The sequence below is a fragment of the Pogoniulus pusillus genome, chromosome 27 (genome assembly GCF_015220805.1).
Source record: "Pogoniulus pusillus isolate bPogPus1 chromosome 27, bPogPus1.pri, whole genome shotgun sequence".
Classification (NCBI taxonomy): domain Eukaryota; kingdom Metazoa; phylum Chordata; class Aves; order Piciformes; family Lybiidae; genus Pogoniulus; species Pogoniulus pusillus.
Window position 1 is genome coordinate 7378936 of NC_087290.1, and position 22880 is coordinate 7401815.

The 22880-nt window shown below is 55.0% G+C and overlaps 1 protein-coding gene across 2 annotated transcripts in view; it reads left to right on the forward strand.

The window, feature by feature from the left end:
* HIP1 (huntingtin interacting protein 1) overlaps positions 1–22880 on the forward strand; it is a 50636-nt gene that overhangs the window by 11644 nt on the left and 16112 nt on the right. The window contains exons 1-4 of one of the 2 annotated variants that reach the window (XM_064166151.1): positions 12375–12572; positions 21087–21150; positions 21882–22024; positions 22498–22554. In XM_064166151.1, the coding sequence (XP_064022221.1) occupies positions 12555–12572; positions 21087–21150; positions 21882–22024; positions 22498–22554 (282 nt within the window). In that variant the 5' untranslated portion in view covers positions 12375–12554. Of the gene's footprint in view, positions 1–12374; positions 12573–21086; positions 21151–21881; positions 22025–22497; positions 22555–22880 lie in introns of those variants that run through there. The other variant, XM_064166150.1, reaches the window with a different exon arrangement.

The following is a 22880-nucleotide window of genomic DNA, read 5'->3' on the forward strand; positions in this document are numbered from 1 at the left end:
GCTCTTGGCCCAACAGGAGGACACACTCCCCTCTTGTTTGTCTTCCTGGCGATTGCAGTCCTGCTCCAGTGCTTTTTATAGCTTGGAAAGAAGTGCCTTGAGTTTTGGAGTCGTCTGGGAGGCCAAGCACACAGGGAGGAGTCACAGCTAGAAATAGGGCTGCTCTCTGCCTCTGCATTCCACTTTTACTGTTTTTTCAGCTGAGATGTCTAAGTTTGAAGAGTCCCACTGCTGCAAGTGCCTAGCTGGGAACCATGGCCTGCATTTTTTCCACTCAGACTGGGTCTTCTTTCTCCTTTGCCTCATTCCCAGTTCTCTCTCGTCAGCTGTTGAGCCTCCATGAGATGGCTTTCCCAGGGAATGAGGTCTCTCACCCCTGCCTGTGTTTTTCCTGACTCCCAGATTTCACACCTTGGTGTGGCTGCTTTGGCAGAAGAGCTCCCTGTGTGCCAGCAGGCTTGGCTGAAACTGCAGAATTAATAATGTCTGGGGTGGGGAGGGAGGTGGATAAATGATCAGGTATTTGCTGGAGCTGCTGGGTGGTGAGCATGGAGCTCAGACAGAACATTCCATGGTTTCGGCCCACTGGGAGGGACGTGAGGCTGCCTCTGCTGCATGACTGTGAGTAAATGGGGGCAAAAAGCAGAGGATGGTTAATTTGACCAAACCTGTGGGTTTCAACCCCTTTAAACCAGCTAGGATTTTGGCTGAAATGCAAACCCAGGGCAGAGACATGGGCACAGCTGCCCTGCCACTGCCTGAGGGCTGGTAGAGGCATCCACGGGCAACCCAGTGGGTCTGCATCTCCCAGTGGTGAGGGGAATGATTGACTACATCACCTCTAGACTTCTCCACTAATCTCCTAACACCTGGATACCATTTACAGACATTCCATGTCTGCAGTCTCCCCCTCCAAGAGCTTTTATCATATGAGGACTGTTTCAGGTTCCTGCCTGCCAGTTTTAAGCTGGTCTCTGCAGTGCCATGTCTGTGTGAGCATCTTGCAGGCAGCAGGACTGCCTCAGCCAGATGCACTGTGACATTGATGCCTGCTGGGAATGGGACTCACCTGGAGAAAATCCATCTCTTTAGTAGGCTGTTTGGTTTGAAGTACTTGGAAAACTCTGGGCGAGCAGGCTGGAGTTGCTGCGTGTGGCTGCTTTGTTGATGTGAGGGCTGCATCAGATAGGGGTAACTAATGGGTTGAGAAGAGCTTGTGCTCCACTTCCAGCTCAGCTGTTGGTGCTGTGAGCGCATAGCAGGGGTCTCAGAGCTGATACCTCACGTTTTTGGTGGCCTGTGTGCCCCTCTGCCAGTGCTGCAAGCCCAGCATGGGGCAGGCAGTAGGTGGTTGGCAGTGACAGCATCGCACACGCTCCAGATGCTGTGATTTGCCTGTGAGAGCAGAGGTTTCCCTCTCAGATTATAGCCTCTGCTTTCCTGAACCAAGGTGGAAATAGGCTGCTCTCTGCCCTCCTTAGCTCTGGCAGGGTGCAGAGCCCTTCAGCTGCCCTGCCTCCCTGTCCTGCACTGGGCTGAGGCTGTGGTGGGCCGGCAGGGCTGTGTCCAGGGCTCTCCTGTCCCGTGTGGCCATGGGGACAAGCACTGCATCCTCCACAACTCTATCTTGTGCTTCAGGATGCATCATCCTGCTTGTGGGGCTGGAGGAAGTGGGGAGTGGGGTGGTGGGTGCAGCTTCCCTGAGCCCAGCTCCTGTCCCTGTGGCATCACATGTGGGTGAGCTGCCAAGCACCAGTGGCTCCCAGCACAGGGACATCTCCTGCCCCCAGAAGGGCTCCCAGTGGGGCTGCTTCTCTGTTCCTAGCCTCTCATCCATGTTCCCTGCCCTGCCAGGAGGCACAGGTGTGTTTTCCACACCTGGAGCTAGGCTCATAGACTCATTTTGGTTGAAAGAGACATTTACAATCAAGTCCAACTGTTACCCCAGCACTGCCAGGTCAGCACCAATCCATCTTCCTCAGCACCACCTCTACACAAGCTTCTAAACTCCTCCAGGGATGAGGGCTCCACCGCTTCCCTGGGCAGCAGGTTCCAGAGCCTGACAACCCATCTGGGGAAAGAAAACTTCCTGGTGTCCAACCTAAACCTCCTCTGGTGCAAAACTCAAGAGGCTGTTTCCTCTTATCAGTCCTCTTCACCGACCCCCACAAACCCCCACCTCCAGCCACAGCAGAGAGGCAGGAGCAGGGCAGTGCAACCCTTTCTCCTTGGGCTGGGTAAGCCCAAGGGTGTGCTGGCAGGAAGTGCAGCCAGCAGTGTTTGGGTTTGAACAAGGAAAATGAGTAAAAACTAATATTTGGATCTCGGGAAGGGATTTTGCAGGCTCTAGCACGGAATCATGCTTGTGATTCTCCCGTCAGGAAGCGTCAGACAGGCAGCAATAACACATGGAACACAGTTTCCTTTATACACTGGGGTTTTTTTCCACCTCGGGCTCCACCCTGTGTCCCAGCAGAGATTCCTGCTCCAGCTCTGCCTGCTCCCCAGGCGCCTTCCACACCCAGCGAGCAGGCAGCCTGCCAGACGCTTGCAGCCTGGCCAAGTCACAGAGCTGCTTGTGTGGAGCATCACCTGCAGTGAGGAGCATCCAGACACAGGAGAGGTGTGGAACGTGGGGAGCATGGCCTGCTGGTACTCTTCAAAGAGCACGAGGAAAGCTTACACTCACTTCCCAGGATGGGAGCAGCTTCTTTTCCAGTTATGCACCCATCAGAGAACATCTCTGCTTCCTCCTCTGTCCAGTCCTCTACGTGGGGAGCAGAGACCCTGAGCTCTGGCTGCAGCCAGCAGCATCATGGGCACTGGGGAGGTCTGATGGTGACCAGGGTTTGGGAACTGCAGCTGTGGTTTAGTGAAGCTGGACACTTGTTTCTGACTTCTGGAAGATGCCAAGGGGAGAGCTCCAGCCTGCTCCTGTGCAATCTTAGTCACATCTGAGTTAGGTCCTACCTCTGCTGTGAGGGCTGGCTCAGACAAAGTTGAGGTTATTCAATCCTGGAGAAGAACTCCTGCTGGTTCTGGTGGGCAGGAGAAGAACCCAGTGCCCATTGGCAAGAGCACAGGCTGCAAGCCTGCAGCACCTGGGAGCCCATAACATGCCAGTGCTCTGGGAAGCAGTTCTCCAGGAGATGGGGAGGTGAACAAAGGTCTCAGTGGCCGAGCATGGCCAGCAGGACTAGAGAGATGATTGCCCCACTGCACTCGGTGCTGCTGAGGCCATACCTTGAGTACTGGGTTCAGTTTTGGGCACCACAGTGTAAGAGAGACATTGAGGTGCTGGAGTGTGTCCAGAGAAGGGCAACAAAGGTGGTGAAGGGTCTGGAGAGAACAGGTCTTGTGAGGAGCAGTGCAGGGAACTGGAGCTGGTTAGTCTGGAGAAGAGAAGGCTCTGCCCTTGTACAGAGGTGGGTGTTGGTCTCTCCCACAAATCACAGCTGAGAGGACAAGAGGAAATGGCCTCAAGTCCCTTCAGAGGAGGTTTAGGTTGAACACTAGGAAAAACTTCTAGCTAAAAAGAGTTCTCACAAACTGGAATCACCATCCCTGGATGTATGTCACAGCCATCTTCATGCGGTGCTCCAGGATCTGGTGTCATAGTGGCCCTGCTGGAGTTAGATGATGGTTACGCTTGATGATCTTAGTGGTGATTTGATTTCCAACCGTGGTGACTCTGTGTGATTCTGTGAGACTGGGGGGGGTGAGAGAGCTGAGAAGCGACCTGTGGCACCACAGAAAGCGGAGAGAGCTGCCGGCGCTCCGGGAGGAGGAGGCGGTGTTGCTGCGAGCAGACACCGCCCGCTTTGCTCCGACCTCTCCCTGCAACCCCGTGGTGCCGGAGTGCGAACATCCTCGGAGCTGGAAACTCGCCCGGGGCTGCAAGTATGTTGCCTATTTCCTATAAATACTTCTGCTGCTGCCCGTTAGCCAGAGGCAGGCTCCGTGTCCTCAGCCCTCTGCTTCCCTCCAGACCTGCTCTGCTGGCTGCGGGCAGGGGTCTGGCAGCATCTGGCCCCTAGGGTGGGGTCTGGCCACGGGGAAAGATTTGCTGTGGTATTTCCCAAGCTATTGCATCAGGTGGTTTCGTTTCTCAGGAGTTTGTTCCTCATGATGTGAAAGTTATCAAGTTGTAGCACTCAGGGTTCATAGGTGCCAAGGTGTAAATCTGCCAGGAGCTTCCACAAGGCCCCTTCTTTCCTCACCCTTTAGGTTTGCATGGAAGTAAAGCTCAGCAGGTGTGAGAAGGTCCTGGGTGGTGGGTGTGCAGGTCCTGGGTGGGCACTGAGCTGGTGTCAAGTATCTGACATTGCCACTGGGTCCACAGATCCTCAGTTCAGGGGACACACAAAAGCAGATAGTTAAAATTGTTCCTTTGATGGGGCAACTTGAAGATCACCTAAGGCAGAGGTTTGGAGACAACCAAAGTGAGGGGGCTTGCTTTTCTCACTGGCAGCTTATATCCCATTTTCCATCCACCAGGATTCCCTATTCCTTCTCAGCAGGACTGCTTTCTCTCCATCCCTCCGTCCATCCTTCCATCCCTCCATCCATCCCCCATGATGCATGGGGGATGCTGGTACCGAGGGTTGCCCTGACCCAAGGGCATCCCTGAAGATATTCAAAGTGAGGCTCAGCAGGACTCAGGACAACCTGATCTAGTTGAGGATGCCCCTGCTTACTGCAGAGGGGATTGGGCTGGATGACCTTTGGAGGTCACTTCCAACCCAACTCATTCTATAAGTGGAGGATGTTGCACTTAGTCTGGTTGATCTTCATGTGGTTCACATGGACTCGATCCTCCAGCTTGTCCAGGTCCCTCTGGGTGCCAGCCATGCCTGCACTGTTCAGCTTGGTGTCCAGGGCCAGGTTGTCCTACCCTTCCACACCACCTGCAGAACAGAATTACAGAATCACAGAAACATTCATGTTGGAAGAGACCCTCAGGATAACCAAGTCCAACCTACAACCCTACTCTACAAGATTCACCTTAAACCATATTTCTAAGCTCCTCATCCACAGAATCACAGAATCAGTCAGGGTTGGAAGGGACCACAAGGATCATCTAGTTCCAGCTCCCCTGCCCCTGTTCACACCCTCCCCTAGACCAGGTTGGCCAGAGCCTCATCCAAACAACCCTTAAACACATCCAGGATTAGTGACTCAACCACCTCCTTGAGCAGCTCATTCCAGTGCCTGAACAGGAGTTTCTTCTGCCCCGGATTGGCTGGGAGGATCTTTCTGGCTCCTTACATTGTCAACAGAAGGCTGAAGCAGTGAGTGAGGACAATGCAGCTTCTCCCATGTCTGTCTTTCCCTCTTGCATTTTTAATCTCCCAGGCTCTGTGGAGCTGCTCTCTGGGCTCCTGCTAACCTTGGCCCAGCCCTGTGTGACCCACGCTGCGCAGGGCTCGTGCAGTGGCTGTGGCTCCAATAGCCAGAGATTGAACAGGGAGCTAAAAATAGCAACCAATCCATAACAGCAGCACGGACCCCAGCTCCTGGGGGGGTGTTCTAAAGAAAATCTCTATATTGACAGCACAACAAAGTGCTTCCTGCAAAGGCAGGAGACATTTGCCACTGGAATGGGCTGCCCAGGGAGGCGGTGCAGTCGCTGTCCCTGGAGGGGTTCAAGCAAAGACTGGATGAGGCACTTAGGACCATGGTCTGGTTGATTGGGTGATAGGTTGGGCTGGATGAGCTTGGAGGTCTCTTCCAACCTGGGTGTTCCTATGATTCTATGATAGTGCAGCTGGGTTCCCTGCCCGCACCCTGGCCTCGGGCTGGCAGCGGTGCCACCTTCACCCAGCAGCCCCACAGGCATTGCTGGTTTTGTACTCCAGGAACCCTTCATTTATCTTCTGCTTGGGGTGATGTGGAAGGGCAGCACTCTCTCTAGGTCCCCATGCTGGTCTAGCCTGTGCTGAGGAGCTGTGGGAGCTCAGTACCCACTGAAATACCCCCTCAGCAGCTGCCCACTGCCTGCTGCGTGCCGGCACAAGCCTTTGGTGCAGCCGCCAGCCCTGGACCCGTGCCCGCTTCAGGCTGATCTGCTTTTTCCTCTCGCTTTCACATGCCCAGGAAACTGCAGCATTACAAGGATTTGGAAATGGCCTTGAGCTTTTTAAGCAGTGCTCAGGAGCGGATATTTTCCCCTAAATCAAGATTTGCAAAGGTATTTATTTGGGCATTAGTCTGCTGGGGTGGGCAGGAGGCTTGCCAGAAGTCTTGGAGCACCCAAACACCCTTTAAATCTCCCTTCTTTCTGAGTGCAGACTGGGTACTGAAAAGCAGCCAGGTCACCAAGGCTGTGACAGTTTGGGGGATTATTTTTTGACACCAGCAGTGGTTTCTGAAGGGTTTTCTGAAGGTTGGTCATTGCTAGATCCCTTCTGAGCATGGCAGTGGTGTAGGATCAGCCCAGAGGGCTTTTGGCCATATTGTGGTGTTTGAGTGAGGTCTAGGCTGGATGTTAGGAGGAAGTTGTTGGCAGAGAGAGTGATTGGCATTGGAATGGGCTGCCCAGGGAGGTGGTGGAGTCACTGTCCTTGGAGGTGTTGAAGCAAAGCCTGGCTGAGGCTGAGGCACTTAGTGCCATGGTCTAATTGACTGAATAGGGCTGGGTGCTAGGTTGGACTGGATGATCTTGGAGGTCTCTTCCAACCTGGTTGATTCTATGATTCTAGTCACACCTTCAGCTCCTGCCAGTGTGGCTGCTCTCTCTGTGTATCTGAATAACCTGTGGAGTTATTTGGGATCATAGAGTCATGGAATGAGTTGAGTTGGAAGGGACCTCCAAAGGTCATCTAGTCCAACCCCCTCTGTAGTAAGCAGGAGCATCCTCAACTAGATCAGGTTGCTCAGAGCCTTGTTGAGCCTCCCCTTGGATATCTCCAGGGATGAGGCCTCAACTACCTCCCTTGGGCAACCTGTTCCAGTGTTGTACATACCCAGTGCTACTTGCAGGGAGGTTGCCCAGGGCAGGGCTCAGCTCTGTTTTGGAAGGAGCGGTTCAGTGGGTCAGAGAAAGCTGTCCTGTGTTACACTGCTCTGAACTCCCAGCTCAGCAGGAAACAAAGCAAACATTCCCACCAGGGGTGGTGGTGAGGTGGGATTTCCCTCTAAGTCACACTGCTACAAACGCACCTCAGTGCCCAGCCTTTGCTCCCTTCTTCTCAAAAGCAAACCTCCTCATGCAGCCAGCAATGCTCACCTGGCTCTGAGGATCAGAAACTAAACCCAGCCTAGTGAGTCCTCCAAGGCACATCCTCCAGGCAAGTGTTCCAGAGCTGGAGAGATGCTGAAGAGAGCTGGCACCTGCAAAATCAAAAATAAATGGTTTTCTAGGTGCCTCAGTGGGTTTCCCAAGGAACCTGCTCTCCTGCTCTATACCTACTGTGCTGAAAACCCCAAGCAAAGAAGAGCAGCAAATGCTGGTGGAGGGTCTGGAGAATAAGTCTTACGAGGAGTGGCTGAGGGAACTGGGGTTGTTCAGTCTGGAGGAGAAGAGGCTGAGGGGAGACCTCATTGCTTTCAGGAGTTCCCTGAAAGGAGGTTGCAGTGAGGTGGGGGTTGAGCTCTTCTTTTTAGTATCAGGTGACAGAGGAGAAGAAATGGCCTGAGATTGTGCCAGGAGAGGTTTAGGTTGGAGATTAGGAACAATTTCTTTCCTACAAGAGTGGTTGGGCATTGGAACAGGCTGCCCAGGGAGGTGGTGGAGTCACCATCCCTGGAGGTGCTCAGGAAGTGTGTGGACATGAAACCTGGGGACATGGTGTAATGGCCATGGTGGTGTGTTAGGTTGATTGTTGGACTGAATGATCTTAGAGGTCTTTCCCAACCAAAACAATTCTGTGGTTCTATCATCCTGGAGATCTTGGATCAGAAAGATGCTCCAGCAGCATCTTGCAGTAAGCCATAGAGTAGGACTAGTATGTTGTGAGCTAAGAGAGCTGCTCTGAGGGGGGATGGGATGGGATGGGTGTAACTTTAAACTGCCCCTGCCGTGGAGCAGCTGGACAAAAAAGGCATTCCTCAGGAAAATGAATTTAAGAGACTGTGATTCCAAGGGGTGGTTTGAGAGCGTGACTCCTGCTGGGTTCCTTCCCTCAGGGAAGTCTTGGGAAACACGGAGAGATCAAGAGGGAGCAAGAGATATTATTAGTCATGCAGGGGGGAGGCGGCTGCAGGGGAAGAGGGTTTAAAAGGCTGCAGAGTATTTTTAGACCTGGTGAAATGAGCAGTGGAGGGGTGGGGGGCAACAGGCAGAGAGACCTCTGAGAGAGATGTAAATGCTTCATGAAGCAGAGTGACCTGGGCTTTTCTGCTCTGTCTTGCCCCAAGCATCAGCTCAGGCAGAGATGTGCTCAAACAGAAGCAGGGGATGTAAAAACAATAAAAGACAAAGTCTTCCAGAGCACCACCTGACCAACCACGGTGAGCTGCCTGGAACTACAAAAGGTCACATTTCTGAGATGTTTTAGCCCAATTTCCCTTTCTTTTAACAGGAGTCAGGGCTGAAACAGTTTAAAAGCTGCTCACAGAGCTCTCAGAGGGTTCATGGAAGGCACTGAACCTCTCTTCCTTCTTCATCGGCATGGTCCACACGGGCCAGCCTGGCAGCTCACAGGAGAGTAACAGAGCTGCAGGAGGATGTTTCCAGTGTGGTGTAAAGTGCAGCACTGGAGGAGGTTAAATATAGCCCAGGAGGAGAGGAGGGGGTTGTCTGCCTCTCCAGATGATCCAGGAGGGTGATGAAGGCACTCATGGGACACAGTGAAGCAAGGGGCTGACTCCTGCCTAGTTCTCCAGGGAATCATAGACTCGTAGAAAGGTAGTGGTTGGAAGGGACCTCTGGAGAGCATCGAGTCCAAGTCCCCTGCCATAGCAAGTTCACCTAGGACAGGGCACACAGGAACACTTTCAGGCAGGTTTTGAAAGACTCTATAGAAAGAGACTCCACAGCCTCTCTGAGCAGCCTGCTCCAGGGCTCCAGCACCCTCACAGGAAAGAAGTTTTTCATCATGTTGAGGTGGAACTTCTGGGTTCCAGTTTGTGTCCATTGCCTATCACAGGGCACCCCTGAAAATAGACAGGCTCCTCCTTCTTGACACTCACCCTTCAGATATTTGTAAACATCAATAAGATCCCTTCATAGTCTTCAAAGCAGTTGCTGTTCCCTGCTCAAAAAGTCCCTTCCTACCCTCTCAGGATGGAGGGGTTAGTGGAGGCAGCACCTTTGATACCCTGCAGTTCTTCAGCAGCACCTTCAGTGCATTCCCACCATCCACAAGGCAATTCCCTCCATCCCAGCTGGAGGGGAACCACTCCGGAGAGGCTCGCTAGGGCTGGTCCTTCATGAAGCTCATCCCATATTGCTGGGATCGGATGCAACCTCGGAGAGGGCTGGAGGCAGGGCTGAAGTGTGTGGGTCGACGCACCCAACTGGGATGCTCTATGGATGCCCCTCCCTGCTCCTGCTGCAGTGCCACGGAGATTTAGAGCAAGTTCACTCACTGCACAGCCTGCAGTGGATCTCTGCGAGTGAGGTCACTTAATATATGTGTCTGTGTGTCTGTGCTAGTTGAGGGAAACTGGGAACAGAGCTGATGCTCCTGCAGCTGTAAAGAGCAGCAGGCCAGTGCCTCAGCATCAGGGAGCACCGTGCAGGGCAAGAGCAGTTCCCATGTGCCAGCACCAGCCTTTCTCCATGGCCTTGCGGTGACCCACGGCAGGGAACTCCCCATGGCTCAGTAAAGCAAGGAGGAAATCCCTTCCACCTCGGTGAACTCTCACAGGTCACACCAGTCCCTCCTGAGCCCCACCGTGTTCCTGTCTGCTGCCCACCCCTGCTCCCTGCTCGGTGCTTTCAGCTTGGGGAGTGCAGCTTTGCTTGCCACTGGGAATTTGAGGTTTCATTTGCTCCAGGGACCTTCCTGAAATTGCCTCAAGTTAATTTGCAGGTTTCCTTCTAGAGCTGCCCTGGCTCATATTTTTGCCCTCTCCCTGAAGCCTGCCCTTTGCTGAGAAGCCAAGTGGCTTGGAACTCCCTCCCTTTTCCCCAAGTGCTTCCTGGTGGCTTCCAAAATCTGGGGTTTGCCAGATGGAGTTGTTAAAGTCACAGTGAACCATGCAGTGGCCGTGGCTGTACCGCAGCAGCCAGCATGTCCCAGTTCTGCAGCATCCTTAGGAGACCATCAGTGATGACAATAACCATAATGGCAATAACCATCTTCACTCTGAACTGGCTGTAGCACCAGTGGAGATGTTTGTTCCAGGGGTGAGCTGGCCTGCTAGCTTGATTTTGAAAAGTAAGGTGAGTGATGATGAGCTGGCTTCATTTTAGGGGATTAAGGAGTGATATTGGGAGGGATGGATCCTGCATGGTGCTTAGCAATACTCTTTTTGCAAGATCTGATTCCCCTGCAGGTGGTGGATTCGTAGGAAGGGTGACATCCTTTCTGTGTGTGTGTTGGGGATGTTTGGGTTTTGGTCCAGAGGATGCTCTTTGGGTTTGGCTGTGCCTTGCAAGGTGTGCTCTTTGCATATCCTGTCTTAAAGTCTCTTCATGCAAATGATACATTAAAACATAATGGCCAAATGTAGCCTCTGGAGAGTGTGGTCTGGGAAGCATGGACTGCATCCACAGGACATCCCAGGACAGCAAGGCAGCAGGGGTTGTGGCAGTGGGTTCAGAGCAATGCTAAACCCAGCTAGGGGTGAATTAATTAATTACAGCATCCCATTAAGCTGGAGGGAACACCAGGCTGGGGGCTGGGCTGCACTGTGAGGACCTAGGGTCCTACTTCCCATGTTGAGAGCACAGCCAGGAATCACTCACTGAGGGCTTAATTTGGGGGTTGTCCCCTTTGTTTTGGGGGCCTGGGTGCCCTGTGCTGGAGATGCTGGGGTTGGTGCTGTGCCTCCTACGGCTGGCACAGCAGGCACCATTCCTGCCACACGTGTGCTATCATGTCTGTCATGGTAGAGGCCATTGAGTCACATCATGCCTGCTATGACAGGGACAGGTATCCACAACAGGGGTAGGTACCAATGACAGGGGCAGGTACCCACATTGCGGGGAGCAGCTCCCAGAGGAACTTAGCTGCTGCTTGAAACCATCTGGTCCAGCATAACACATTGGTCCAGCCAACAAACGATGAGCTCAGTGCTGCTGAGCATTGCATCCATCTGTCCATCCCAAGGAACTGCAGTGGAGGCTTTAACAGCCACCCAAGGCCCCCAAAGCTGCCTCCCACTCACAGGGCTGGGATTAATGGAGCAGGGCAGGTTGGTGGGTGGGTGTGGAGCTGGGTGCTGGGGCGGCTGTGCTCTGTCCCTACAGGGATGTGGGATCTCGTTATCTTATTAGGAGTGGCCAAGTCACCATCCTAGAGTAAGTGGCTGAGCCTGTGACTAGACTAAAGCAATCCTGGGGGATTAGCACGTTTGGCCAGGGCCAGCACCACAGCAGCATTTTTCTCTTGGGACTGTGAAGCTTCTCCTTCAGCTAAGGGGCAGCTGTGATGTTTTTCCTCCTCGTTGCTTTGGGGTTGTTGCATTTAGGCAACCACAGAAAAACAGAAGAATTATTTCGGGGATTTTTTTTTTTATTCCTTGATGCCTCCCACTGGAATATGCTAAGCACTGGTAGGAGCTGGGGTGAAAACAAAGTAGTCCTGCCTGGGAGTTTGCCTGTCCCTGGTTGGGTGGCAATCCTTGCTTGGAATGCTGGCAGTGGGGATGGATGGGGTTGAGGGGGAGGTCCTTTACCACACCAGTTTAACGTCTTTTGTTGGAACTCAGATGGCACCAGTAGGCTTCAGCGCAAGGAAAAACCCTGTGCAGATCAGCGGCCAAACCCTCAGGTGTCGCTTCCCCCTCTAGGACACATAGATGGGGCGGGGGGAAGGAGCAGAAGGGCGCAGGTGGGACGAAGGATGGGCAGAGGATGGAGCGCGGGGGCAGCTGGTCGGGAAGAGGACGGGGCAGGAGGGCAAGCAAGGGATAGGAAGGGGATGGGGAGGACAGAAGAAGGAGCAGTAGAGCGCAGGTGAGACAGGGATTCAGGGGGACCGTGTGGCAGGGAGGGAGGTTGGACATCCCCTCCGCCCCCGCTTTGTCGTTACCCCGCAGCCGCCCTCCCCCCGGGCGGGGCGCTCCCGGTTCGGCGGCGGCGGGGACGCGCCCCACCCCCTCCTCTATGCGCGCCCCCGCGGGGCTCCTTTGTTATTCCAGCGGAACGCCGCGGCCGCCCCCCCAGCAACCTCCCGCCCCCTCCACCCCCAGCCCTCCGCCCCTGCTCCGCTGGCTTGTGCCGCCCCTCGCGGGGAGCGCGCCCGTGCGGGGGGGCGCGCCCTGCTCCCTCCCCCCTCCCGGTCCTCTTCCCCGGCTCCCCTCCCGCTCCCGCTCCGCCGCCGCCGCCCGGCAGAACCTTCCAGCGCCGCCGCCCCGCGGGGCCGCCGCCATGGGCACCGCCGCGCCGCTCTGAGCCCTCACCCAGCGCCCGCGGGGCCCCGAGCAGCGGCAGCTCCACCGCCATGGAGCTGGGCAAGGTGGTAAGTGCGCGCCGCCCCCCCGGGGACGGGGACACCCCCCCAGCCCGGCAGCTCGGCGCGGCAGGTGGGTTGGTTCCCGGAGTGAGGAATTGCATCCAGCCAACTCCTTCCCGGGGAAGTTGCGGAGCACCCCCACCGAGACAGCGCCGTGTGCCCGGGGGAGGCAGAGGTGGCTGGCGGGCGGCGACCGAGCTGTGCGCCCCCTCCTGCGCTTATCGGGGGGCTCGTCCGAGCCGTTAGCGCCGAGCACCCCCCCGCGCCGTGCTGCCGCAGCCCGGCTCTGGGGCTGCTCCCACCCACCCGTTTAACTCGCTGTGCCCCCGCCGGGCTTCCACTCGCTGGGTTCAGGCGATGCCATCGGCATCGGCGTCCGCATGCACGGTGCTGTTGTTACTGCCCGCTGGGGCAGGTCCTCGCCCGGGCGTTAGGGATGGAAACAATTCTGAGGTGGAAGGTGGGGGGGGGTTAGGGTCCGTTCTGCAGGGAGCCGTGGTCATCTCCTGCGCTGCTCACCTGAGAAGAAGGATTTGGCTTTTCACGGTGCTCCAGCAGAGCTGGGTTAGGGATGGAGAAGGTCCCTTGAGTGCAGCACGGAGCCCATATGGTCCTGACCATATGGTCCTGGCTATTCCCAGTTCCATTGCAGGATCCAGAGGGATAACGGGTGAGGGACTCCCTGTTCTGCAGCTCCGTGGGAGGTGTTGCATGGAAGGATTTCCACCAAAGCTGCCTTGGCACTGCCAGTTTCCACATCTCCAGAACATCTCAGCTCCACAGAATCTGGGAGCATCCTGCTTGGGCAATATGCACCCCAAGTGTTCTCAGCAGGGTGAAACTTCCCAGGGCAGATCAGCCCTAGGTTGACAGCTGGTGACCAAAACGTGCACCCAGAGATGAGGTCTCCCTGCATGCTCCAGCCTCACTCCTTTCTTTCCTCCCCTTCCAAAAAAATGGCCAGATATCTGCATTTGCTGGGGAGCAGAAGGCTCTGTTCAAGACCACTGGGAATCTTTCAGGAATATTTGAAGGCAGCAGAGAACCTTCCTGAACCACCAACCCTGGAAAAGGCAGCCATCCTCTCTCCCCAGACAGAAATCACCACTGCTGGAAGAGATGATCTTGGCAAGAAATGCCTACACAGAATGAAAAGCCTGGCTCAAGGGGAAGCTCGAGGCTGAGCTGGCTGGGCAGTGTGAGTGATGGAGAGCCCATAGCAGTAATTAAGCAAGAAGACTTAATGAGTGCTTTTTGTGGGGAGCAACTGCACAAGGTTACAAGGGTCCTGGGGACCCTCCTAGTTTTTCCTGGATCCAGCTCCCCGTGGTGGGATCTGGTTGTTGTGATGGGTTGGAAGTGCCCAGCAACAGAAGCCAGAGCTTGTGCTGGCACTTCATGATGCTGGAGGTGACCAGAGGATTCCCCACAGCAATCCTGCAGCCTTGGTTGACTTCTGTTGCTGCCACTGGAGGCTTCAATAGGATCAGAGAACTTGACAGTGTCAGCTTCCCCGTTGGTCATTGGTGAGGTTTGGCTTCTTCTGTAGCCTTGCTTTTTGCCACCTGCTGTCCCCAAAAGCCTTTTCCTTGCTGTCCTGGCTTTTTCTCCCCACCAAAGGTTTATCTGTGTGTTGGAAAAGTCCATAATGCCTAAACTGGATTTAAAACTCACATGTCCAAGTCATTCATCTGCATAAATTGTTCATGGTACTGGGGTGCTTGTCCCTCTGTGGTGAGCAGTGATGTGTTCAGCACAGCAATTCTCATCTCCAGAGTCAGTACAATCAAACCCTTCCAATTCAGCTCTCCCCTCTCAGCATTGGATGTCCCACTTGAAGTCTTTGGGACCCAACACAAGTCAGTTGTGTGGTTGCCTTCACTGTTTATCTTTGCTTGTCTTGAAGGTGGAGGAGCAATCAGATTGTGTGTCTCATCTTGCCCCAGATGTCATGGTGATGTTGAACTCATAACTGGCTCTGGAAATACCAGAAGGAGCAGTGGGTTAAGTCCTTGCACATGCAGCTAGTGGGAACATCACCCTGTGGATCCCATCCTCTGCTTTGGTGCCACCTTGCTGCCCTTGAGGGGAGCTGGGAGCTAATGGGGTAGTCTGCTTAGGTACACTCAAAATGTGTATCCTGCAGCTTGTTTCATTTTTGTACCATGGTGCTGCAGCTCACAAGGCAAAGGCCTTGATGGGAGCTGGACAGCAGCTGTTGTTCTCTTGTGTCTCCTTGTGGAGTGGAGCCCTCTGAGCACCATGTCAGCCCTTCCCAGTCTGGCCCAGGTGGTTTCTTCTCTGGAAGCATCACCTGTGATGGAAGAGCTCCTCTATATGATGCTCACATTGGGCTTCACTGTGTGCCAGAGAAAGCACTGATGGTGGGTAGGCCAGGCATGACAGTGATGTGGAGTCATCATCCTCTCAACTTTGAAAGAGTGGAACTGGAGATGCTGATGCCATGGCAGATCTCTGCCAAGATAAGCTTTGTGCTGATGCTGTTTGCCTCCAGCTTGCTCATGTAGCCCACAGTGATCTTCCCGGTGATTCTAGTTTGGAGTCTCCTGTAGCAGGGTAAGGTGTGGGGTGAGGTGTCCCAAAACATCCCTCTGAGGTCCTCATGCTGATGACCATTGGGATTCCAGGCTGTCTTTGGTATACTTTGATCCTCCTCCTGCTGGCATCCAGACCAGTAGAGTTGGGTTCTCCTAGACCATCTTGAGCCATCACCACTGGAAGCAAACCCTGACAGATGCAGTGAGGTTTCAGGGTCTGTAGCACTGGAGGCCAGCATTGCTTTGGGGAAATGTTGGTGTTCTGAAGCAAGAGTAGGGAAATCTGAGACTTGTGTCATTTGGGGGATTATTTCTCTTCTGGTGAGACAAGGAGGCAAGAAAGGCATCAGCTCCTTCAGGGAGATGCTCACACAGCCCTGCTACAGGTTCTTCATCCCTGGAGCAGCTCCGGTGCTTAGCAAGGCAGGAGGGAAGCACGGATCCAGCAGTGGATACAGCCAAATAGCTAGGATTGTTTGATGGGAAGGTGTGTTTGATGTCTCCTCACACTCTGCATTCAAAGGGAGCATTTAGGACTGGGCAGGAAGAGTGGTTTGTGTGAGCATCCTCTCCTCTCTGTGGAATCCCTGCGTGCACATGCAAGGCACACAACACCTGGCCCCGCACGGCTGCCAGCGCAGCTTCTGTCTTCTTTCCCTCCGGCTCCTGGGCACAAAGCCGGGCTTGTTCCTCACTGCTGCTGCTGATGATGATGGCCACAGGCAGAGTGGGGACCATGGCCACCCTGGCTGTCCCCAGGAGCTCTCACCAGCCTGGATAACCCTCAGCATTATCAGGGTTTTGCTGGAGAAAAGCCTTTCCTGAGCCTCAGCAGGGCTGAGATTTGCTTTTAGCTGCTGTTGGCAGTCAATGTTTCACGAGAGACATGCCCTCCAAAAAACTCACCCTCACCCCCATGCCCCACACACCTCTGGGGCCAGAGCAAAGCTTTGCTAGGCTGGGATTTGGGTTTTAATTAAGCTCCTGGATCTTTTTTTTCCCAGGCTTGCCATAGCCAGGTCTCCCTCCTCACTCCAGCGTCTGCAGGGCTTGGTTGCGAGCGGTTTTCCGGAGGTATGCTCCGTCCCAGCTCTCCATTTATAGAAAGGAATTAAGGAGAAATGAGGGAGCATTGCTAAAGAGGATTTGCACTGCGACTTACTCCTTTTCTCCAAATAATTTGCAGTGGCTCTGGATTCTTTAATCAACACTCATTTCCTTTTGGAGGTGGAAGGAGAAGTGGGGAGGCACCGGGCTGTTTCTGAGCAGAGATTGCCTGTTCCCCCAGGAACAGGGGATGTGCGACTCAGAGGGGACCAGAAGCATAATTTGGGGAGATCTGGCAGGAGGTGAGGGTGTGCAGATGTGCATGAGAAAGGGTGAAGTGTTTCTCAGTGCATAGGAAGCCGTTGTCACTCTATCCCAGGTCCCTCCATGCAATTTTGGGCTCCTCTGTACCTGTTGCATGCCCAGAGAGGTATTTTAGTTGACATGACCCACAGGTGTGTGTGTGTGGGTCACCCCAGTGTGGAGCTGTTGGTGACTTGGCTCTGGTGTAGCATCTTCCTGTCAGAGAATCTGGGCCAAGTGAGGGGTTGGAGGGGTCCCTCAGCATGTGGTCCAGCTCACCCCAATGTCTTGCAGCGCTCCTGGCCAGTGGAATTCCTGGAGTCCCATGGGAATGGCACTAAATTCCTTTAGAACAGGGCTGCAGTGGCATATGGAGCCACAGGAAAAGACCTTGCAAGGGTTTTCCAGGACCCTCTGGATGCTGGAGAGGGAGAAGCACCTCCTCAGGCAGGTCCCACTGCTGTGGGGTATTGATATTCAGCTGGGGAGTCCCTGGTCTGTGTGACTCAGCTCCTCCCCTTGGTGAAGGGCTTAGAGAGTAGGGGTTGTTCAGCCTGGAGAAGGGAAGGCTCTGAGGAGGTCTTCTAGTACTTGAAGGGGGGTTCTAAGAAAGCTGTGGACAGACATTTAGCCTTTTGTGACAGGACAAGGGATGGGACAAAGAGGGAGATTTAGACTACAGGCAAGGAAGAATTTTTTACCTCTAAGGATGGTGAGACCCTGGCCAAGGTCACCCAGAAAGGTGGTAGATGCCTCTTGCTTGGAACTATTCCAGGTCAGGTTGTTCAGGGCTCTGACCAATCTGATCTAGCTGAAGATGTCCCTGCCCATGGCAGGGAGCTTGGACTTGGTGATCTTCAAGTTGTCTTCCAACACAAACCATTCAATGATTGATGCTTTGGGGAGCTTCAGTGTTCCTGGTGCTTGCAGCAGCAATGGTGCTGCTCGCTGAGCTCCAGCAAAGCACCCATGGCCCAGCCCTGCATTGGGTGCTGGGCCCCTAAGGTCTGCCCCAGAGCCATGAGCCTGCCAAGGGGAGGCTGGCATAGCAGTGTCACCCCCTTGCAGCTCTGATTGTGCAAACAGGGCCCCACTGGCCTCTCCTCTGGCTTCCCTCGGTTGCACAAGAGGAAGCAGCTGAGTTTCCTTTCCCAGCAGCAGGGATGGGTGTGGGGTTGGAGAAGAGCCCAGATTGCCCCTTGCCTGCTGTGGTCTCCTGCCCTGCTGCCACTGCTGAGAGTGTGCCCAAATGGGAGAGGAGTCCATTGGGTGCCCATGTGGGTACAGGGACCAGGATGTCACATCCCCACATCGGCAAGGAGCCGGAGCTGGGCCAGCAGCTCTGGCAGGTCACAAAGGAACCCTTGTGGTGTAGGAGCTCCTAATTAAATTATAGCTGAAATACCACCAGCTGTAGGCACCAGATGGTGTTGAGAAGCAGCACCTGTGGGTGAAGGTGAAAGACCCTCTCTGTAACAAAGAGGTCTGAACTTTCTTTCAAGGCAGCCCCAAATTTGCCTCCTCCTTGACCCAGTTTTGCCACCAGAACTCATGGACAGGAGCTTATGCTGCTGTCACCCTGCTTGTCCCTCAGAGGTGGCACTTGTAGCCTTGGTATCTCAGTGCTGCCCTGCACTCCTCCAGCTTGCTCCTGCAGGCTCTGCTGGCCAGTGGGGCAGCAGTTTGGGCTTCTCTGGAGTTCCAGTGGCTGCTGCAAGCAGCTCCCAGTATGAGATCCCTGCCCTGCCCTCCTGGTGGGTGAGGTACCTATGGCACCCGCAAGGACAGAAGCCTTGGGTCCCTCCTTTCCTTGTGGAAAACCTTTCTGCTGCCCACTGGGTATTGCTTCTGTTTCAGAGTGAGAGGTTTGGGGATGGAGGGTTCTGAAGGTCACCACCTGGAGCCAAGACCTGCCAGCCCCACATGTTGTGGTTTGAGCTTGGCTGGCAGCTAAACACTCCAAAACCAGGACATCCCATCACCCTCCAACCATGGCTTTTCCATTGGAAAAATGTGTGCTAGCTCTACCTGGAAAAGTGGTGGGAAACAGCACTTAAACTGGGAGCTCCCTTTCCATCTTTGCCAGGGATATGGCAGCCCATGGCACAGCTTCCCTCTAGAGACCTCCCCCCCACAGATCTGGCCTTCCAGTGACTGCAGGAGCAGACCTGGTGAAGCCACCAGCTTTGGGCCTCCCTCTGCCTTCCACTCACCAGCTTTAGTTTAGCTTGTTGCTTGTGGTCCAGGAGCCCCATTTCGAGGCAGGTTGTGTTTAAACCCCAAACCTGGGCTTCTTACTCTAGCAGATGGCTCATCGTGACCATCCTGCCTGTCTGCTCCTTCGTGGCTCCAGACTGGGATTTTGGACATGGACAAGCTGCACCTGGAACTGGAGTCACTGATAGCCATCAGGATGTGGGCATCACCCTCCAGGCTGCCACCACTGGCAGAGAGGCACCTTCTGAGGGTTTTGTTGGGCTCCTAATGCTGTGTTTTATTATCTGGATTTCATAAGTGACAGAGGCTGTGGCCATGGGGGTGGGCAGAGCTGCAGAGGTGACTCCCACCCTTGGCCCTCCTGTGTTGGGAACCTGCTCATCTCCATCCAGCCCTTTAGAAGGGATGTCTGATGTGGTTAGGTTTCTCCTCTGTCAGCTCCCTTTAAAACCAAGCTAAGATGTAGATTCTAGTCTGTGTCCAGCCTTCTGCTGCCTTCTAGCCTGTGATCCATGTCTCCTGCCACCACAAAATGACTCTCCTGCATCTTACTGACGACCTGCATGGTCCTTACTGGTTACCACCATGACCTCCACGGTCACCAATAAGCGGGGACCTGGTGGTGAGCAGCTTAGCATGGCTGGAGACCTGCCATGGTCCCTGGCAGAGCCAGCACTGTAGGGATGGGGTTGCAGATATCCCAGCATGAACCATCCCTGCAGCTGTATTGACAGCTGCAACCAGCAGCAGTGTCCCAGCAGCAGAACTGGTTCCTACTGGGATATCAGGACTTAGTCCCAGTGTTTCAGTTAAGGAGATACTGAGCCTTGGGTTGAGGGTGCAGGTGGCAGCTGTGGGTGAGATCAGAAGCTCTCAGCCCTTCAGCACCTTCTCCTCACACTTTGGTGGCAGAAGGACTTCTGGAGAGTTGGGTCTCAGGCTTGGTGCTGGGGGTGTTGAGCTGTGCCCAGCTATTTGTGAGGTGCTAGGAACTCCCCCAGCCTCGCTCAGCACAGTCTAATTGCAGTCAGTCATGGTGAAGGCAGGGCCACCTCAGAGAAGGTGAGCAAGAAGGACTCCAGCAAAGTGCTGGGATTAATCCTGCTGCTTTATTTGCTTTCTGCCAGCAATTAGCTGCTTCTGGCAGTGCTGAGCCAGACAGGTTCTTCCCTGGGCAGCGGGATCCTCATGCAGCAGGTGCCAGGCAATCACTGGGTGCTGCTGCCAGCACCACGGGAGGGTTGTGCTGGCTCCTGCTGGAATCAGTTTCCAGGGAGCTCCAGGTGCTGGGGATTGGTCGTGCCCTGTCTGGATGTGACTGTCAGAAGTGGGGTGGGGAGATGGCAGAAGGAGCCAGCCAGGGCAGCTGCTTGCACTGTGGGCAAGTGGGTCCTTCTTCTGCTCCTCTCATCCTGCACCACGAGGTGCTGGAGTGGGTCCAGAGAAGAGCAGTGAAGCTGGTGAAGGGTCTGGAGAACAGGTCCAGTAAGGAGCAGCTTAGGGACCTGGTGGTGTTAAGTCTGGTAAAAAGGAGGCTCAGGGGAGAGCTCCTTCTTCTCTACAAGTTCCTGAGTGGAGGTCAAAGCAAAGAGGGAGCTGGTCACTTCTCTCAAGAAACAAGTGATAGGACAAGAGGAAATGGCCTCAAGTTGCACCAGGAGAAGTTTGGACATCAGGAAAAACATCTTCCCTGAGAGCTACATCAAGCCCTGGAACAGGCTGCTCAGGGAAGTGGTGAAGTTGCCATGCCTGAAGGAGTTGAAAATCCATGGGGATGTGGTGCTGAGGGCCGTGGTGTAGTGGTGGCCTGGCAGTACTGGGTTAATGTTTGGATTTGATCTTAAGAGTCTTTTCCAGCATAAATAATTGTATGATTCTGTGACTGGGGCCATGTCCTTTGATGCCAGGCAGCACAGGCAGTCCTACTCCACTCTGCAGCATGCCATGGTCTTGATGTCTGCTGCCAGGCTTCCTGTGCCCCTCAAAATTCTCTTTTCACTCAGTTCCCCCCCCCCCATCAAAAGTGGATTTGGAGCTGCTGGATGCTGCCCATGATCCAAGGGCAGGGGAGGGATTTGCCTTCCCTCTGCCCGTCCCACCACCCCGAGGCCAGGAGAGGGTCCTTTGTGATCGCTGCTTTAATTGCATCATTATTATGCCGAATAAATGAGTCCTGGCAGCAGCTGAACCTGGCGGATGCCAACCACATCCCAGAAAGGCATCCGGCAACGGGCAGCATCCAGCTGGCACGAGCAGGAGTCTGGGGACCTGGATGGGACCCAAGCACCGACAGGTGCCGGCAGAGCTGGGGGGTCTCAGTGGGTGAGGGGCACCAGAGAGGAGCCTGAACCGTTCCGATCTCACCCCCCCCACCCCCCTCCCTTCTCTTTTGCAGACTGTCAGCATCAATAAGGCCATTAATGCGCAGGAAGTGGCTGTCAAGGAGAAGCACGCCAGAAATATCCTTCCCAAAGCTGGCCGTGGGACAGGCGAGCGTGGGAGCGGGGCTGGGGCTGCCCGGAAGAGGGGCAGTGGCAAGTTGGCACATGGGGAGAGGGGCCAGCACTGCAGGCTGGCTGCTGGGGTGCTGAGGGTGGCTGGATGGGGGATGGCTGGGGGGATGTCCAGCACTGCAGGCTGGCTGCTGGGGTGCTGAGGGTGGCTGGATGGGGGATGGCTGGGGGGATGTCCAGCACTGCAGGCTGGCTGCTGGGGTGCTGAGGGTGGCTGGATGGGGGATGGCTGGGGGGATGTCCAGCACGGCACAGGGTCCCTGCACCTGCTGGTGCAGCCTTTGCTTGTAGGTAGGTGCCCAGCCTTGTGCTCCCAGTGCTGCCATCCCGTGGGAAGGCTGGAGAGAGAGATCCCTGCGGCAGGTTCTCTGCCTGGGGTGAAGATGTTTCATCCCCAGAGGTGCTTGTGAGTGTGCTGCTACTAAAAGCAGATCCCCAGCATCCTGTTAGGGCAGCCAGGAAGGTTGGGTGGATGCACAGCCCCAGCCATGAGTGTGCCATGCTGCTCCCAGAGTGGTGGTGTGGGGCTGGGGACAGCATGTGCCCAGGCTTGGCAGCTTATCAACCCCCTGCAGTGGCCTGGCTGCCCTCGGCGCTGCCAGTGCCGTCCAGCTTCGGGGTGGCCACTCTCCATCACTGCTAAAGGGGACAGGAGCATTTCCTTGACTGGCCACCACCATGCATCCTGGGCACGCACCACGAGAAGGGGGCCCAGACCTTCTGGTCTGTGGTGAACCGGCTGCCGCTGTCGGGCAACGCTGTGCTCTGCTGGAAGTTCTGCCACGTCTTCCACAAGCTGCTCCGGGATGGCCACTCCAATGTGAGTGCTGCAGGCTCCGCCCGGCCGCTGCCCTGGGCCCAAATCCTTTCCACTGTAGGGCTCCACAGGGCGGTGGAATGTGCTGGCAGGGTGGTGCTCTCCTGAGTGGGGACCAGCACAGAGCCCCTTCCCTGCGCACTCTGCTGAAGCCTTTCTGGCACTGCTCTGCCTGGCACCGCTCTGCCTGGCACCCCTCACCCTGCACTGCAAAGCCCAGTGCTGATTGCAGCACCAATGAAGGAGGAAACCAGCTGGGGCAGGGCACAGGTGTAGAAGCCATCAGCAAGGATCCTCCTGCCCTGTGTGCAGATGGGGAAACTGAGTCACTCTCAGGCTGGCAGTAGTGACAGCACTGACGGGCTGCAGGGCTGGGAACACATCAAGACCTCCTACTCCCTGCCCCAACTGCCAGCTCTACACCTTGCCCTGCCTGCTGCCCATGCTCCTGCTCATTGTCATGGTCATTCCTCCAGGTCCTGAAAGACTCCTTGAGATACAAGAACGAGCTGAGTGACATGAGCAGGATGTGGGTAAGTGGCCAACCCCACCAGCAGCTGTGGTGGGGACACCTTGGGGTCCCTTGCCATCCAGGCTGGAGGGTGGTGTCAGCTTGGATGATGTTTTCATCCTTGGCCCTGGAGGAGCCAGGCTTCTGTCTGACCTGTGGCTGTCAAGACCTTCCCAGGCTGCAATTACTGGTTGAGTTTAAGATCCCCTTCCACCAAAAGCAAACACCTCCTTCCTTTCTAATGACACACCCCAGTAAAACTCAGCTCTGCCAGTCAAATGCAGCCCTGAAATCCATGGAGAAGGTGATGAGAAGGTCTTGACCAAAGCCTTCCAGCAAATCTGCTGC